This window comes from Bos taurus, chromosome 9, assembly GCF_002263795.3.
Source record: "Bos taurus isolate L1 Dominette 01449 registration number 42190680 breed Hereford chromosome 9, ARS-UCD2.0, whole genome shotgun sequence".
Lineage (NCBI taxonomy): Eukaryota > Metazoa > Chordata > Mammalia > Artiodactyla > Bovidae > Bos > Bos taurus.
In genome coordinates, this window is record NC_037336.1 from 101,759,804 (window position 1) to 101,778,128 (window position 18,325).

The window sequence follows — 18,325 nt, forward strand, 5'->3', positions numbered from 1 at the left end:
GGAAGGTGCTTCCTCCATGGACTGCAGCCTCATTTCCTTCAGGTCCTTGTTCAAAATCATATTCAGTGATGCCTGCCCAGAAGACCCTGGCTCCTCTGAGGTTCGGGCTCTGAACAGAGACTTCCCTTCTTCTCTGGTCACCCGCAGCCCGGCGCCTGATACTTACCGATTGGACTCAGGTTATCAGCCATGTCATCACTGCTGATTCTGCGCTCGAGGCCACACAGAAATGTTAATAAAAAGCCACGAGCACTGACTGGACGATGATCCTGTTAGGAATTGCTAAGCCTGCTCCTGATTTTATCCCATTCGGTCCACATCCGAAATCTTAGGACCGCTGACATTTTGCTTCATTTCACTCTTCAGCTGCCCTTCACTGTTACACCATCCTGCTCAAGTTTCAGCCTACCCTCAAGAAATGCTCAGATTGAATAATAATAAACACATTTTATTTGAAAAATTATAGCCTATTTAAAAAGCACGCAGGCAAATTTTAGAAAGACTAGTGTCCAAGGAGTATCAGCAGACCACTGTTTTTTTTGATTCTCCAAAGCTGAGAATATTATTATTTTATAATAAATTCAATTCAAATATGAAGCTTTATTTAAATTTACCAGCTCATCCGGAAATAATGAAGTAGAAACCCTAGCCTTGAGCCATGTATTTGCAACATGAGTCAGAAGAAACAACAACCGCCTTTTGAACTTCTCTCCAGGGGACAGAGGCTCGCTCCAGTGAGGCCCGGAGGAGGAGGCGTCGGCCGGCCTGGGCGCAGATGAAGCCTCTGTCATGTTTCCTCCTTCGCCTTTGCTGAGGAGCCAGACGCAAATGAGCAGAGGGAGAAGCAGATGCCCTCGGCCACCGGGCAACAGGGAAACTCAGGAGACAGAGGTGGGCGGCCTGCGGCGCGTGTGAGCCTGGGGTGCAGGGGAGCCCGGCAGAGGCCGCGTGTGGCCCCAGCCTGGACGTGGAGAGCAGGGTGTCTCTCCCTCCCTTAGGGAAAGAGACGGGCCAAAATCTGACTGGATTTCTGACGCGCCGCTCAGCTCCCTCTGGACGAAGCTTCACCCATCACTGGGCACGTTTGTCTTCAGAGCCGCCTGAGCCTGGACGCGCTTCATCGGCGAGAGGGACCCTGCCTCCAGGCAGCACCTCGGGGACACGGACCCGCCCCCGGGGGCCTCCTCAGTCCCAGTGCCTGAGGACCGATGCCGCCTTCCCAGGGAGGAAGGGGGAGCTGCTGGACTGACTGCCCTGCGGGGCTTCCAGTCTGCAGGGAGGGGGACCTATGCCGTGGGGGTGTGGGCTGGCACTCGGCACACACTCAGATTCCCCCCTCCACCCACACACACACAGAGCATCTTGCCTGCCAGCACCAGGGCCCTCAGGGGACACTGGGCCATCCGCACCAGCCCCCCAGGGGAGACACTGGCAGGTGACCGCAGAACAGGAGCCAACAGCCCTGAGGCCCGAGGCAGAGACTCCCTCCAGCACCACCACCCCCATCTGTGTGCAGCCTGGGCTCCTGCTTGAGGGCTGGTCCTGACAGCCCCCAACGTGTCCTCAGAGCTGAGAGACACAGGGATGAGTTCTCCTGAGTCTGCACCACCGGCCCAGGCTCCAAGCGGGCCTGCCTTATTTTCCAAGGAGGTCGCAGAGATTGCCAAAGGAGAGAAAAAGGAAACCAGAGCTTCACTCCAACCACTAGGCAGCCAAGAGGTGGGGATACCCCCTCCCTTCCGGTGCACCCCCTGCTCACCCCACCCTTACAGGGACCACAAGACAACTCCCAGACACGAGGTGCACAGCAGGACGAACAGAAGAGGCCCAGGTGAAGGCGGTGGCGAGCTGCTTTTTAAAAAGCAGTGGTCTGTCAGTTTCTCTTGCTTTTCAAAGTGCAGATTTACAAACCGCAGCATCAGAGTTTGGTCTCGTTGAGCGGAGGGTATAGGACCGGGCCGTCATTGCAGACATGCAGGCCCAGGTTCGGCCAGGCTTCCTGCCTACGGGCCGCCGGCTCCGCAGCATGCGAGCAGTTCTGCAGCTGCAGGTCCTTGGAGAAGCACAGTTCCACCTGCCCGAGGAGCTGCACCTCCTGGCCCTGAAGGGAAGAGCAAAGACGCTTCAGAATGCAAGTGGGGGCATTCTGGAGGTGGTCCCCTCCAGCCCCGCCCCTGAGCCAGCCTGAAATGTACACTTGGACAAAGGTGCGTGCAGTCACACCCACACACACCGTGTCTGCATCACAATCGATAAACAGGTAAACGGCACCCTATCGGTAAATGAATTTAAGACTTCAACAGCTGACAGAGGAAAGGACGACTCATCTGGAAGTGCGACGGAAAACGACAGCTGATGGGACTAACGACGTGGACACCGCACGATACGCCCACGGGCCCTGTCCCTGCCTCACTGCCTTCCGGAACAGGAGCCCCCCTGCTAGGGAGAAGCTGCCGGAACAGCAGCCCGCCCAGCACGGTGTCAAACAACAGCCTGTTATTTCAAAGCACACACACACACACACATGGACATACGCATTTGTACACCTGCACGCACCCTCTCCCCTCACCCCCCAACACACACACAACGCTGCCCCTGGGAACTCCACGGCGAGCACAAGCTCTCAGAAGGCTGCATGGGTGGTCTTGGTAGAGACAGAAGGGATGACAGAGCACAGCATATCTGACCTTCTCTAGCAGAAAACACTGGACTTTGGGCACGACTTTGTACACGGTGACAAGCGCGTCTCTGATGTCTGACACCTGAAATCGGATAAACTGCATTAGAAGTGGGAGGGGCTGGTTTGGGTTCTTTGAAACCAGAGTATAGCTCACGGCTGACGTGACAGCCGGTCGAGGCCGGGCGTCCCCAGTTGGCGGACACACGTTTGATAAGAAGCCAGAAGCAAGACTTACCTGGTAGTAGTGGTCGGTAGATGGTTCTATCCCCAATTTCTGGAGCATGCTAAATTTTAAAGCAAAAAAAAAAAAGAAGCTGTATAATGAAGGTCCGATTTCCTTTCTTGTTGCTATCACATTTCATAATAAAAATGAAGACCCTGTTAAAGGGAAGTGTGCAGTTTCACTACCTGGGGCCATAAGTCTGCTGACACAGCGAACATGGGTGAAACCCAGGCCACCCGACCTCCCCTCGCCGTGGGCACACGAGGCCTCATCTGGGCCCCCTTCCAGCACCGGAACCTCTCAGCACCAGTCCTGGTGGCTGCCGCCAACTGGAGTAGGCACCACATAACCACCTACCCGCCATGCCTGTCCTCAAGGACAGCTAGCAGCTGATTCTGGATTCTAGGCTTATCCTAACAACCCCAAATTAAATCGGTCTTTAAAATACTGTCAACGCCTTGAATCGCTTTCTAAAGCACGTGGTTTTAACCTGCTCTTTGTGACCCCATGGAGTGTAGCCCTCCAGGCTCCTCTGTCCATGAGATTCTCCAGGCAAGAACACTGGAGTGGCTTGCCATGCCCTCCTCCAGGGGATCTTCCCAACCCAGGGACTAAACCTGCGTCTCATGTCTCCTGCACTGGCAGGCGGGTCCCCTCCCCGTGCTGCCTGGGAAGCCCAGTGGTTTATAACACAGGGCCAAATAGAAAGGACGTGTTTTGACGCCTAATTTTGTGAGCACTGAGATTTTGTATTTTCCTTGGAGAAGCTGGGAGACTATATGACTTCTCTACAGCAGTTCTACGTAGTCTCCATCAGACACTTGGTGGGCAGGAGTGCCCTTCCTCGGCAGGCCCCAGGGAATGCACCCCAGGGAGGACAGGACTCAGCCTGTCCACCCCTGGGGGCCTGGCTGATGCTCCAGGGGTCCCAGAATTCAGCAACTCTGCACTTGGGTGTGTGTATGGAAAGCCACGCAGATTCAGGAAGGGTAACCAGGAGGTCCTTAGTAAGTAAGTAGTTGTTGGCTGAAGGGACGAATTATTCAAATATTTGACCTTAAAAATTTCAGTATAACCACATATTCTCCTCTTACTGCTGGATTCAATAAAACCTGGGCTGCAGAGTCGGCTGGACTCACACTGCTTGTGAGCCAGGACCGTGAGGTCTGTGCTGGTGAACAGGGGATGCCTTCCTCCCTGGAGGGAGGTGCCCAGGGGTCTCCCGTGCAGGCGACTTCTCCCAGGACCTGCGTGATGAGCCCCTTGAATCTCTGAGTCCGCTCCATGCAGTCAGGCCCCCAGGGGTCTGGAAAGGCTCGTGGGAGGAGGTGTGTGTTTCTCAGCATGACTCCCCTGCCCGGTTCCCGGGACCGTGGTACCCGAGTCAGGGATGCTGCGCCGGGCAACTCGCAGCCGCGTTCATCCCCAGGCCTAGGGTGTGGGTGTGCGGTGACTTGGGAGAGTGGGGTGCAGGAGGCAAGGTTACAGGCCTGGGTCTCCCACCTGGTCAGGGCCAGTGCCTTATACAGATCCAGACTCTTGCCAAAGTACTTCCTCTGGGAATTGAGGGCATCCAGCTGAGCAGCACAGGTCCCGTGCTTCTTCCACTCATGGCTCCTGTAAGGGTGTGTTAAAGAAAAAAAAAAAAACTGGTTAAAAGGTAATGTTGGAGAAGGAAATGGCACCCCACTCCAGTACTCTTGCCTGGAAAACCCCATGGACGGAGGAGCGTGGTGGGCTATAGTCCATGGCATGGCAAAGAGTCGGACACAACTGAGCAACTTCACTTTTCACTTTAAAAGGTAATACCACCACCTCTCAATAAACCACCTGCACAGCTGCTCGTGCAGGGCATCCGGGCAGGAGGCAGACTGTCGTTTTCACAAAGCGGGAAGGACAGACGTCCTCCTCTCAGCATGGGCCCCAGGCCCCGCCGGACCCAGTCGAGCACCGCCAGCCCTTGTCAGTTTTCTTCAGGCCTTCCTCCACCAGGAAGCTCCAACTCACTTTTGAGACTAACAGCAAACCAAACTGAGAAAGAAGCGAATGCTGTAGTTCAGGCCTCACAGGATGACACGGCTCTGGGTGTCCTTCCGGGGAGCCCTGGCTGGACAGCAGGGGATGTGACGGGCGCGGCTGGACGGCCATGCCTCAGCCACTGGCGAGAAAACGCAGGCTCACTCATCACCAGGACGGCCTGAGCCAGTTCCCCATGCTCATTGCAGCATACACGTCATCTACAGAGACGACTGCACGGAAGCAGAAGCCCAGCCAAATGCCCGCAAACAAGCAGCGATTTGTATGGAAGAAAAACACCACTACTGGTAATAATTGCTCGCGTTTTATTGAAGATTAAACCAGGTGGCTGTGAAAAGAAGAGACGCGAAAAGCAAAGGAGAAAAGGAAAGATATAAGCATCTGAATGCAGAGTTCCAAAGAATAGCAAGGAGAGATAAGAAAGCCTTCCTCAGTGATCAATGCAAAGAAATAGAGGAAAACAACAGGATGGGAAAGACTAGGGATCTCTTCAAGAAAATTAGAGATACCAAGGGAACATTTCATGCAAAGATGGGTTCGGTAAAGGACAGAAATGGTATGGACCTAACAGAAGCAGAAGATATTCAGAAGAGGTGGCAAGAATACACAGAAGAACTGTATAAAAAAGAGCTTCACAACTCATAATCATGATGATGTGATCACTCACCTAGAGCCAGACATCCTGGAACGTGAAGTCAAGTGGGCCATAGAAAGCATCATTACGAATAAAGCTAGTGGAGGTGATGGAATTCCAGTTGAGCTATTTCAAATCCTGAAAGATGATGCTGTGAAAGTGCTGCATTCAATATGCAAGCAAATTTGGAAAACTCAGCAGTGGCCACAAGACTGGAAAAGGTCAGTTTTCATTCCAATCCCAAAGAAAGGCAATGCCAAAGAATGCTCAAACTACCACACAATTGCACTCATCTCACATGCTAGTAAAGTAATGCTCAAAATTCTCCAAGCCAGGCTTCAGCAGTACGTGAACCGTGAACTTCCAGATATTCAAGCTGGTTTTAGAAAAGGCAGAGGAACCAGATATCAAATTGCCAACATCTGCTGGATCATCGAAAAACCAAGAGAGTTCCAGAAAAACATCTATTTCTGCTTTATTGACTATGCCAAAGCCTTTGACTGTGTGGATCACAATAAACTGTGGAAAATTCTGAAAGAGATGGAAATACCAGACCACCTGACCTGCCTCTTGAGAAATCTATATGCAGGTCAGGAAGCAACAGTTAAAACTGGACATGGAACAACAGACTGGTTCCAGGAAAAGGAGTATGTCAAGGCTGTATATTGTCACCCTGCTTATTTAACTTATACACAGAGTACATCATGAGAAATGCTGGGCTGGAAGAAGCACAAGCTGGAATCAAGATTGCGGGGAGAAATATCAATAACCTCAGATATGCAGATGACACCACCCTATGGCAGAAAGTGAAGAGGAACTAAAAAGCCTCTTGATGAAAGTGAAAGAGGAGAGTGAAAAAGTTGGCTTAAAGCTCAACATTCAGAAAACGAAGATCATGCCATCTGGTCCCAGCACTTCATGGGAAATAGATGGGGAAACAGTGGAAATAGTGTCAGATTTTATTTTTCTGGGCTCCAAAATCACTGCAGATGGTGATTGCAGCCATAAAATTAAAAGACGCTTACTCTTTGGAAGTAAAGTTATGACCAACCTAGATAGCATATTGAAAAGCAGAGATATTACTTTGCCAACAAAGTTCTGTCTAGTCAAGGCTATGGCTTTTCCAGTGGTCATGTAGGGATGTGAGAGTTAGATGGTGAAGAAAGCTGAGAGCCGAAGAACTGATACTTTTGAACTGTGGTGTTGGAGAAGACTCTTGAGAGTCCTGTGGACTGCAAGGAGATCCAACCAGTCCATCCTAAAGGAGATCAGTCTTGGGTGTTCACTAGAAGGACTGATGCTGAAGCTGAAGCTCCAATACTTTGGCCACCTGATGGGAAGAGATGACTCACTGGAAAAGACCCTAATGCTGGGAGGGATTGGGGGCAGGAGGAGGACAGAGGATGAGATGCTGGATGGCATCAGTGACTCGACAGACGTGAGTTTGAGTGAACTCTGGGAGTTGGTGATGGACAGGGAGGCCTGGTGTACTGCGATTCATGGGGTCACAAAGAGTTGTTCATGACTGAGTGACTGAACTGAACTGAACTGAAACCAGGTGGCTTGGTGGTGAAGAATCCGCCTCCCAGTACAGGAGACGTGGGTTTGATCCCTGGGTCTGGAAGATCCCCTGGAGAAGGGAATGGCAACCCACTCTAGTATTCTTGCCTGGAGAATTCCACGGACGGAGGATAGGCAGGTTACAGGCCGTGGGGCTGAAAAAGAGTCAGACACGACTGAGCACACATACATGCAATGAAGTTTTACAAAATGTTTTCGCATCCTTCACTTGAGTCTCACAATGCTGCAAAGTGAAAACACAACTGCTGGTTTACCAGTGGGGACACCGAGGCTCACAGGGGCCAGTGAGCAGCCCAGCTTCACGGCCGCCCAGCCAGGCGACCCTGGCCTGCCTCAACCCACGCTCGGGGCCCTTCCGATGCCCCGCGCTGCCAACCAGTCAACTGCCAAACATGGATGGATTGATTTAGAATGATTGACAATTTGTCAACTCAGAAGCTAACCATGGTTAACATGGAAAAACCACACGGGCATCGGCTTTATCAACGATTAATTCACGAAGATTTAATAACGACAGTCATGCAAGCTCTCAGAAGGCACCCACACACAGTCTCATGGAAGCACAGCCTAAATGTGCACTGATTCTTCGGTGGCATCGCCAGGGAGTGGTCCTGAGTGAGGGCAACGGCTGTGAGTCACCAGTCTCCCGGACCCAGGAAAACCATGAGAGGGAAACGTGAAAGTGAAAGTCGCTCAGTCGTGTCTGACTCTTTACGACCCCATGGACTGTACAATCCATGGAATTCTCCAGGACAGAATACTAAAGCGGGTATCCCTTCTCTAGCAGATCTTCCTGACCCAGGAATCAAACCAGGGTCTCCTGCATTGCAGGCAGATTCTTTATGAGCTGAGCTGCGAGAAAACCATGAGGAGAGATTAAAAACAGATGAATAATCAACTTTCTTCATCTACAATAGCACCCACACGGAATTATTTCTTAACTTTCTAAATTCTACGAAGTAGAAAAAGGAGACTCTTTTCAACTAGCTGAACATGAACTGAATTATGGGGGCCTCAGTTTCTGCACAACAGGGACAGTCATTCTAGAATCTCCCACAGAAGGAGCTGGAGAAGTCAGGGGCGGAAGCAGTCACACACGCCCAAGCAGCTCCTGGCATGTAATAGTCAAGAAATGTCCATTGTTGTTCCTGGAGCAAGTTAACTCAACAGATGTTAGAGATGACCAAACTCTCCTTCTTTTTCTTGTCGTTTAGATGCTCAGCTGTGTCCAGCTCTTTGCAACCCCATGGACGGGAGCCCACCAGGCTCCTCTGTTCATGGGATTCTCCAGGGCAAGAATACTGGAATGGGTAGCCATTTCCTCCTCCAGGGGATATTCCCAACCCAGGGGTCAAACCCACATCTCGCGCATTAGCAGGCCGATTCTTTACCACTTAACCTCCTGGGAAGTCCTCCTTTTTCTTACAAGAATCAGAAACCAATAACACCCCTATTTTGCAGATGGTCATGTGCACAGTATTTTTCAGGATGGCTGGTTTTGTTAACAGATTTAATCTTAGGGAACTATCTTGAGCACCAACCGATACCAGGACCCTCTCCTTTGCGTATGCAATTCCCATTTGAGATTAAAGAGAAAAGTTTTCTGAAATAAGCCTCTTCCTTAAGGACAGGAGACGCCAGGACACCTCTGTGGACATTTGATCCAAGATAGCAGGGCGACCTGGGTAACAGCCACCCATGGGCAATAACCAGGGAGCCGGTAGTAACCAGGGAGCTGGTAATAACCCGCGAGCCGGTGAGCGCCCGGCCACACGAGCGCCATCTCCACATCCGAAGGCACGAACACTACCTTAGTCATTTAGAACGAGTTTCTAAGTGCGTCGTTTAAACACCCAAGCGGAAAGGTGAATCATTTTGCCCTTATTAGACACAAAGCCAAGTGCGTGTTCTGCCACATCATCTCATCAGACGCTGAAGGACTCACCCACCGAAGGCCATCTTTGTGTTATGTGTGTGTGTGTGTACAGTCGCTCATTTCGTGTCCAACTCTTTGCAACCCCATGGACTGGAGCCCACCAGGCTCCTCTGTCCATGGGATTCTCCAGGCAAGAATACTGGAGTGGGTTGCCATGCCCTCCTCCAGGGGATCTTCCTGACCCAGGGATCACACCTGGGTCTCTTTTTGTTCCTGCATTGGCAGGCGGGTTCTTTACCACTGTGCCACCTGGGGAGATGCTTTGTGTGTGTTTAGTGGTATATTTTTAAGCTTTGGCAAAAACCTGACTGATTCTATCTGGAATATTCTAAGTACTGAAATCTCTTCTGTTTAGTCACCAGAGAGTTTTTATTTTTAAGTATACCATGAAGTGCTAGAAGTTTTTTAAATTGTTTTTCACTATTTCAACTCATGTAGGCCACAGTCTGTTCTGAAACCACGTTCCAGACCTCAGGTTGCTCAGAGCCAGCACTGAAGACGTGGACTGTTTGTCTCCCAAACCTTTACAGCGTCCGGACCCAGAGCCGTGAGCGAACCACCTCCCAGCCACACGCCCTCTAGTGAACTCGCAAACCGAACACCCACGAACCAGGAGGATAAATGTCATTGTCACTCTGCTTTGTTTCAAAAAGCTTTTCTCCAAAATTTAACTCCTCCAGAAGACTCTTGAGAGTCATTTGGACTGCAAGGAGGTCCAACCTGTCCATCCTAAAGGAGATCAGTCCTGGGTGTTCATTGGAAGGACTGATGCTAAAGCTGAAACTCCAATACTTTGGCCAACACATGCAAAGAGTTAACTCATTGGAAAAGACCCTGATGCTGGGAGGGATTGGGGGCAGGAGGAGAAGGGGACGACAGAGGATGAAATGGCTGGATGGCATCACCGACTGGATGGATATGAGTTTGAGTGAATTCTGGGAGTTGGTGATGGACAGGGAGGCCCGGCATGCAGCAGTTCATGGGATGGCAAAGAGTCGGACACAACTGAGCCACTGAACTGAACCCAGTGACTGAAGAGTCTACACAAATATACTTCCAAGTTAAGTGAATCACTTTGGCCAAAACCTGATTCACTGTGAGATGAATTATAAATTGCCATCCTGCAGTGAGGGAGGGCTTCCCAGGTGGCATCAGTGGTAAAGAATCCACCCGCCAATGCAGGAGACCCAGGTTTAATCTCTGGGTCCAGAAGAACACCTGCAGGAGGGCATGGCAACCACTCCAGTATTCTTGCCGGGAGAATCCCATGGACAGAGGGGCCTGGCAGGCTACAGTCCATAGAGTCACAAAGAGTCAGACACAATCGAAGTGACTTAGGACGCACACAAAGTGAAAGATATAATGGATTAAAAAGCAAGTTTACAAAGTCACTTCCCCTCGCCCTCATTTTTTATCCACTGGAGGACTGCTCCAAGAGGGCGCGGCACAGGCGAGGCCGCTCCAGCTCCACAGCCTCAGAGCCAGGCTCTCCGTCACCCCCGCTCCCGTGGTCCCACCTCACACCTGGGCTCTGGGGCCCGAGACGGGCCTGGGAACTCAGACTCACCAGAACTGGAGGCTGCTGTTGGACGGATGGAGCAGATCGGGCCAGTACATCTTCATGTCTGGCAAAAGGTCCTGCACGTAAAGACAGCAATGATAATAAATCCACGTTAGGCTTGACAACTCAAACCTAGAAGGCAGATCTGATAAATGAACACGTTAAAAAACGAAACGAAACTGAGCTCTGTGAGTTAATAGCGCTCAGGTGAGTAAAACGACTCAGTTTACTTTGCATGACGTGTTTCTTAAGACACACGTAAAAAGTGAAGTCTGGGGAATCGTGAAGGCCTTTGTGAAAATACAAGCTCTGACGGGTGAACGGCTAGACAAATCACGTCCACCCACACAGTGGAGTACTAGTCAGCATTAAAAAACCACAAAAGTATCAAGCCGTGACACTGGCTTCCTTCTCTCTCCAGCTTGAATGTTTCCAACGACTACGTCTGTGTCTTACTCAGACACACAAGCCTTAACCAGCACACAGGACTCTGAGGAACACTGCCCGGGCCCACGGCTCACCCCCAGCCACACTGGCTTCCTCCCAGCTGCTCCAAAGCTCCGTCCTACCCCGGAGCCTTTGCCCACGCTGCTGCCTCTCCTGTCTCTGGTTAAGCTGGATCCCAGCTCACCACTACCTCCTCAGGAGAGCCGGGCCCAGGCCTACCGTCCTCAGCTCTGACTACCCTCCCCTCCAGGCACCCAGAGGGGACGTCTGTCCTGGCTCCCGGCTGCAGGCAGGGTGGGCTGGAGATCACACCTGGTTCTGCCCCGGCCCCCAGCACAGTGCCCGATGCACGGCTGGCACGAGAACCTGTGACTGGTTTGGATGCGATTACCTTATGCTTCTGGGGGCCGTGCAGTCCTGGGAAGGGCCCATAATTCAGGCAAATCCCAAGTCTGCCCCACAGTTTCAGAGAGGTCTCAGGAACTCGCAGACCCTGCCCAGTAAGTCCAGGTACGAAGTCACAAGTCTCTGACAGTTGGCCATCACACACGAGGGGTTGTCAGCACCCCGTGGAAAGCTGTGCTCGCATGTGTGTGTGTGTGTGTGTGCACGCGCACGCGCGTGTGCGTGGCCGCTACCAGCTCTCGTAACCTCAGCGCCCAGAGTTACTCTGCAATACAAGTCTTTGTCCTGGAAAGACCCATCCTGTCTTCCTTGCTCACTGGCCCCACTGAGAAACCCATCCACAGCCAGAAAGGACACCCTGGGGGCCACGGCACTCCTGCAAGCCAGGGCGGTACACATGCCTGAGCTCATGCCCAGCTGGCAGGGGTCTCAGACTAGGAACTATGGGCCACGGGCTAGAGCCAGGGCCGGCCTGCTCACCCCTGCTGCCCCTCACACATCGCTGCAGTCCATCGGGCCCAGGGCAGAGGACTTACTGAAACACAGATCGTCCTTAATCCGTGGGGCTGCTTTAGATACCCATGAACGTGGTGAACACACTTCAGACACAGCTTTGAGGGCACACCTAGAGGAGCAGCTAATCTTTTGGGAGACTCTGCGGTGGGAACATTATTAAAGTTAGTACCTTGATCTCATGTGGATTAAAGGGCCAGGATCGGTTACATGCTTCACTTTTATCGGGCCTTGAAATTAGAGTTGAAAAAATAAAGAGAAATTAGTCTTGGTTGGGCTGGTTCCAAATGGCATGAGAAAACACTCGAGTTGTGGTCTGGAGAGAATGAAAGGGGGTGAGTCACGCTTGGGCACAAGCGGGCAATACTAAAGTTCCCTTCAAAGCGGTAAGTTGTCCGAAACTTCAGGCACAGTGCAAACAGGCTTTCCAGCTCAGGAAGCAAATAGACAGCCCAGTAGGGGGCGAGCCAGAACTGGGTCGGTGGAGATATTTGGCCAGGTTCTGGCGCTTCTCTGGTGGTTCTGTGATCAGAGTCTGTCTGCAATGCAGGAGACCCAGGTTCAACCCCTGGATTGGGAAGATACCCTGGAGAAGGCCATGGCAACCCACTCCAGTATTCTTGCCTGGAGAGTCCCATGAACAGAGGAGCCTGGCGGGCTACAGTCCATAGGGTTGCAAAGAGTTGGACATGACTGAGCAACCAACACTTTTTGAGTTACTTGCAAACCTCCATTCAACAAGCATAACTTGAGAACAGCAAGAGGTCCCACCTCTTTAAAGGCGATGAGGACCATTGATACAAGGTGCGTGTCGTGCTCAGGACGCACCTGGTGACGACTCAAGGTGGGCTGCGGGAATGTTCTAGCACGGAGCATGTGTCCCTCCACTTGAGCCTGATTCTGTCCTCATGCGTCCAGTTCTGGACGGGTCCACGCTCCGTCCCCACGTGCGGCTTAGATCGCGAGGGACCACACGTGCTTTCTCCAGGGTGGACAGGCCTGCCCAGCCCCAAAACCAGCCCCGCTCCCCAGAGCTGGGTGCCACCCCTCCAGCTGGGCAGCGGCCGAGGGCACCAGTGAAGTCACAGAAACCAGAGGTGGGATGAGGCCCGGTCCTCAGGACCCTGTTTGACCAGCATGCCCCTGACCCTGTCCCTGAGGGACACTGGGGCCAGCAGGAGCCAGGACTGCCCGCCTCTCAAGGGAGGGGGAGACCCGGTCGCTCCCTCTGGACAAACAAACGCACACAGTTTAACGTCATGAATACATGCGCACACCACAAAACCAAAGGAAACGAACTGCAGGCAAAACCGGCAGGAAACATCCGGTGTCTGTGGAGTATGTATACTGTAGATACAGATCACATACGAATAACGTACATACATTTATTTTTATGCATTTACTTATTGGTTCCAAAAGAAGAAAATGAGAACATTAAAACTCAGTGATCGAAAATGTACCCAGAACCCTTAAATGCATATTTAAACCAGACTGTTATCATTCTACCAAAACAGAACTCAAGGGCAACAGAAGGCAGGTCATGTTAGAAAGGCTAAAGATGTTTCTCAACCAGCTTCTGGCCTGCTCAGTAAACTCCTAACAGAAATCACCAGAATACACGTCTGGACAGAGTGAAGCCAGAACCCCAGGTTGCCAGCTTCTGCGGCTGCTGAAGTTTTAAATGCAGGAAGTACTTGCCATAATCCGTGTATCGTCCAGTAATTCGGAGGGTCTTTGCAATGCCTCGCAACTTCCTATGAAGACAAGACAGGAGACAAGTGGTTTCTTGTTTATTAAATACACTCAGCAACCTTCCTTTCTTTCGACAAACATCAATGAAATCCTAACACAAAATAAATTCTGTGGTAATTTACGATAAACAATGTTCATGACGGTACCACATGGGGCGGGGGCTGGATGTTTTATTTGAAAAAGGTGAACCAAAACTTTGGAAAACAGAATTTAACAGCTATTTTTTTTTCTTTATGTGCCTGAAAATTAAGTCTATCTGATGGATGCACTCATAGTTACCCGTGAATAATTTTCTTGTCATGCAATCAAAAAATGAGAACCAGAGGCTGACATGGCACCCAGTCGTATTCAGACCTGTTCAGGTACCAGGTTAAAATGCAATAGTGCAATAATAAGTACTGAGAATCTGGAGCCAACAAAAACGCAAGATGAGAGTAAAATAATTATCATGGAGTTAAAAATCTTCAGTGTAACACTTTACGGGAACCTCCAAATTATTTCGCAAAAATGGATCTTTTCCGAGATAAATAACCATTAAGAAATACGCCTCGACTATCAGGCGGTGGTGTCAGAACTTGGGCCCAGTGCCTGCAGTGGACAAGCGAGGGAACAGTACGCGTTGGGTGTGGTGAGGAGCTGGCTCACCCACAAGCCCTCCTGCTTAGACCCCTTCTGACGTGGGAAGCGCTCCTCTGTATGGCTGGTCTGGAAATAAGGGCAGGCCTGGTTTAGGTGACGGCAATGTCTGATGTCAGAAGGCTCAGACTAGGGGGCAGAGGGCAGGATGACCACCCGTGCCCTGCTCCCATCCCCAAGGAAACACAATCCAAAGCAGGCAGGCTTTTCCGCAGCGCGAGGCAGTGGAGGGCAAAGCCGAGCGCCCACGGGGGCTTCCCTACCCCAGCTCTTCACCCAGTGTATTGGATGATCCTTCGGTGGGGGAAACTGGAGTCAAGGGGCAGCTTTGCAAGGGGGCATGAGCCCGAGGGCCCCTGAGCAGAGGACAGACCTGCTCTGGCATCTGTGACGCCCACCTGGCTCTCGAGGCAGGGCCCCTGGCCCCTCACGCAGGGCCTCCTGGAGGCTCGGTCTCAGCTTGGGAGGGCTCGGCCTCGAGGGGCGGGCAGGCCGGGGGCTCGGTCAGTGAGAGGCGCTGGGGAGCAGCCTGCACGGGACCTCCTCTCCGTGGGCGTCACGGGTCCCCGCAGAACTCACCTGGCACACGGTCGCAGGCCAGTGGTGAACCATGATTAGTTTGCTCCACTCGAGGTCATCACTGCAAAAAGACAAGGGGCTCACTCTGTAACTTGAGTTACAGAAAAATTAATCCATCCATCGATCACTCAATAAACACAGGGTGCCTGCTGCCGGCCAGGCGCTGCTGCTTTTGCTGCTGCTGCTGCTGCTGCGGGGAGGGGTCCATGTCCCTAGGCACTGCTGAGGGCAGGAGGGGGCAGCCGGGTCCCCAGGCTCTGCTGTGGGCAGGAGTGGGCAGCCAGGTCCCCAGGTGCGGCGGGGAGGGGGTCGCTGAGAGGACTGGGGGGCCGAGTCCTTACTCTCTTGCAGCGCACCAGCCAGTGAGGGAGACAATGACCATGGTGACTGAGCAAACGCAGACGGCATGGCCCGGGAACAAGTGGTAACAGGCCTATCCGGTGGGGTGCCTGTCAGTCATGTCCAACTGGACATGACTGGAGTGGGTTGCCATTTCCTTCTCCAGGGGATCCTCCTGACCCAGGGATCCAACCCACATCTCTTGTACCTCCCACACTGGCTGGAAAACTGTTCACCACCGCACCACCTGGGAAGCCTGGCAGGCGGGGAGGGGCTCAGGATTCTGGACCAGGCAACTGGGAAGACTCTGCAGTGAAGGACTGGTCAGAAAGCCCCTTTCTCCTCAGAGGCTCAGGCAGTGCAGACACAGACCAATGAGCCCTTAGCAGCACGTGTGACATCCACAAGCCTGGAAATACAATGGTTCCTATAGCTCACTGGGCCACAGAACAGCACCCAGAGCTGCACAGGGGTTGGCACCACCCCAGCCACTGGGATCTTGTTCTCTGCAGGATGCGTGACTTGGGAGCCTAAGGACTTCTTCCAATGTCCCCATGAAACCCATCTGACCCTAAGACGTTCCATAAGGGGCTGTGGAGTAGCATTCACACATCCCTCAGCAGAAGCTCTTCCACCAGGCTGGCAAGGCTTGGCACACACAGAGATGGGGGCAGAAAGGCTGGCTTGTGGAAATACTCACTTTCCAGATGGAAAACATCAGTAGCAACAGGGCATATAACTCAAGCAGGCATGTCATTCAGGATAGATGAAATTTTATTTTATTAGGATAGATGAAATTTTATTTTATTAGGATAGATGAAATTTTAGAAGAAGCAAAAGCCAAACAGAAATAAGTTCTTACATAACCGTTTTGTAAATAATTGAGTACTGTTTAAAAAGCAGAGAATTCACAATATTTGAAAACTTTTCTCAGACTGAACTAATAAGCAAATGCTCAGTACAAGAGCATAAGCATTAGTACTCGTGAGCTCACTCATGCTCATGCATGAGCGTTAGTGATGGGAGAAGCGTTAGAAATGCTTTTTTCCCCTAGGTATGAAAACCTTATTTCACAAAGGGGGAAACCGAGGCTGGAAGAGTAGGCAGAGACCAGGAAAACTAGACCAACAGCATGGTGTTTACAATAAAACTCAAGACTCAACAATGTCTGTAATACCACCCCGGCTAAAGAGTGCTGTGAGTGTGAGAGAGAGATCCTCTCCAATCGGGAGATGCTGATTGCCCTGTAGAGAGAAAGGCCTCCCAAGCAGAGGCAGAGGGCCTGGGAAAACCCCGCTGAGCCGCGAGGCCCTCAGGCTCTGAGTCACCCTCGTGGTCTCGAACCCCTGCCTTGCTCACCAAGTATCTCAGTTGTGCATGACAAGTACGCCAGACACGTGGACTAAGTTACCTAACTGGATATGTGAACACGTTTGCATCTTCGGAAGTCCGCAACTTGCAGATCCCTATGGAGGGGGCCTGCTGCATTGATCGCTGTAGGCCAGGTATGGCTCGGAGCACGGTCGGTACTTTAACTGATGCCTCCTGGCATTGGCGCTAGGAGGCAGGTGCCATCACTCTGGGGACTTCGGGTGGAACGACCTTGGTGGACAGCTCTGGATCACACATCTGGATCTGAGCTAGCAGTTCACACTCAATCCGCACACCACACTACCTCTCTGGTGAACCGCTCTTAACTTGAGGGCAATGCTTAGTTATTTAATGCAGCCCGTTTTCAGAAAATAACACTTTCTTGGAAAACTGAAAATTAATGTTACCTTTTAAAGTAAATGATAAAACAACAACGATGGTTCATTAAAAAGGAAAACTGAACTTTTCCCACGCCTACAAGTGAAGTATGAACTCCTTCTATTAACAAGATCATTACCCAAAGAAAATAGAAGAAAATTCAAATCTGGTACTCAGATCTCTGTCTCCTCTACATAAGTATAATGTGAATCCTCTCCCAGAGCCCCTGTTTACCCCTAATTCGTCAGTTGCATAGGAAAGAATGGAAAGAGGGAACGAGGGGGAGGGGAGGGAGGGCGAGAGAAAGAAACCAGGAAAGAGGAACCACGACCACTTTACCAGAATCGCACTGACCCTGGTCGGAATGCGCGCGCGCGCCGTCCCTAGAGCCGCTCGCAAGTTCGGGCGCCCGGGTCCACCCCCGTTCCCCCGCAGACCGGCGCCCCTCGCCCCGCCAGCAGCTCACGTCCTCCAGAGCCCGCGCGCGCCGCCCCGGAGCCACCCCGAAGCTCGGGCACCCGTGTTCCCCCACCCCGCCTATCCCCCGTTCCCCTGCAGACCCGCGCCCCGCGCCCCTTCGGCGGCTCACCTCCTCCAGAACCCATGCGCGCCGCCCAAACAGCTCAGCGCCAGGCACAGGGCGCCCAGGAAGGCCGGGGAAGTCATCCGCCGCACCGGGGAGGACCCTGCGGGGTCGCCAAGGCTCAGTCTCCCGAGGGCGCGAGGCCGCGTCCGGCGCCAGGCCCTGCGCTTCCCTGAAAAAGGAACAGACGTCGCTAAGCTGACCGTGCGCCGGGCCAGCGGCCGGCGAGCAGCGTGGCTAACCCCAGCCCACCGCCGAGCCCCCTGCGGAGGCCCGGAGGCCTGGGAGCCCAGATCCCCGCAACACAGTGGACTCGCACCCCGCCCACCAACCACCCGGAACCCTGGGGCCCTGCCGCCTCACCAGGTCCGCCAGGCGCACACGACGGCCGGTCAGCTAACTCCCCGACCCTCGCTGCCCGGCGAATCCCGAGGCCTGAGCCTCTACCCGCGCATTTCCGCCCAGATGCCCCAACGCCACGCCCCCGCCCGGGACACGCCCCCGTTTCGGACACGCCCCCGGCCCGGGACACGCCCCTGGGAGACAGGCTGGCGCCGGGCCGGCGAGAAGCCCTGGAGAAGCCCGACGCCACGCCCCTTCTGGAGGACACGCCCCGCCCAGAGGGCACGCCCCGCCCCCGGTCTGTCAGTCTTCCCCTTAGGCTGTTTGC

The 18,325-nt window shown here is 52.6% G+C and overlaps 1 protein-coding gene across 1 annotated transcript; it reads right to left on the bottom strand.

Annotated features, from left to right (window-relative positions):
* Positions 1–432: 432 nt before the first annotated feature.
* Positions 433–18,122, bottom strand: RNASET2 (ribonuclease T2). The gene is made up of 10 exons (NM_001206337.1): positions 18,019–18,122; positions 17,662–17,827; positions 14,985–15,045; positions 13,716–13,771; positions 12,190–12,247; positions 10,659–10,729; positions 4,407–4,520; positions 2,916–2,964; positions 2,688–2,762; positions 433–2,101 (listed from the first exon to the last, which is right to left on the bottom strand). Exons 2-10 carry the CDS (start codon positions 17,736–17,738, stop codon positions 1,919–1,921), a joined length of 744 nt encoding a protein of 247 aa, NP_001193266.1. The 5' UTR covers positions 17,739–17,827; positions 18,019–18,122; the 3' UTR covers positions 433–1,918.
* Between the last annotated feature and the right edge of the window lie 203 nt (positions 18,123–18,325).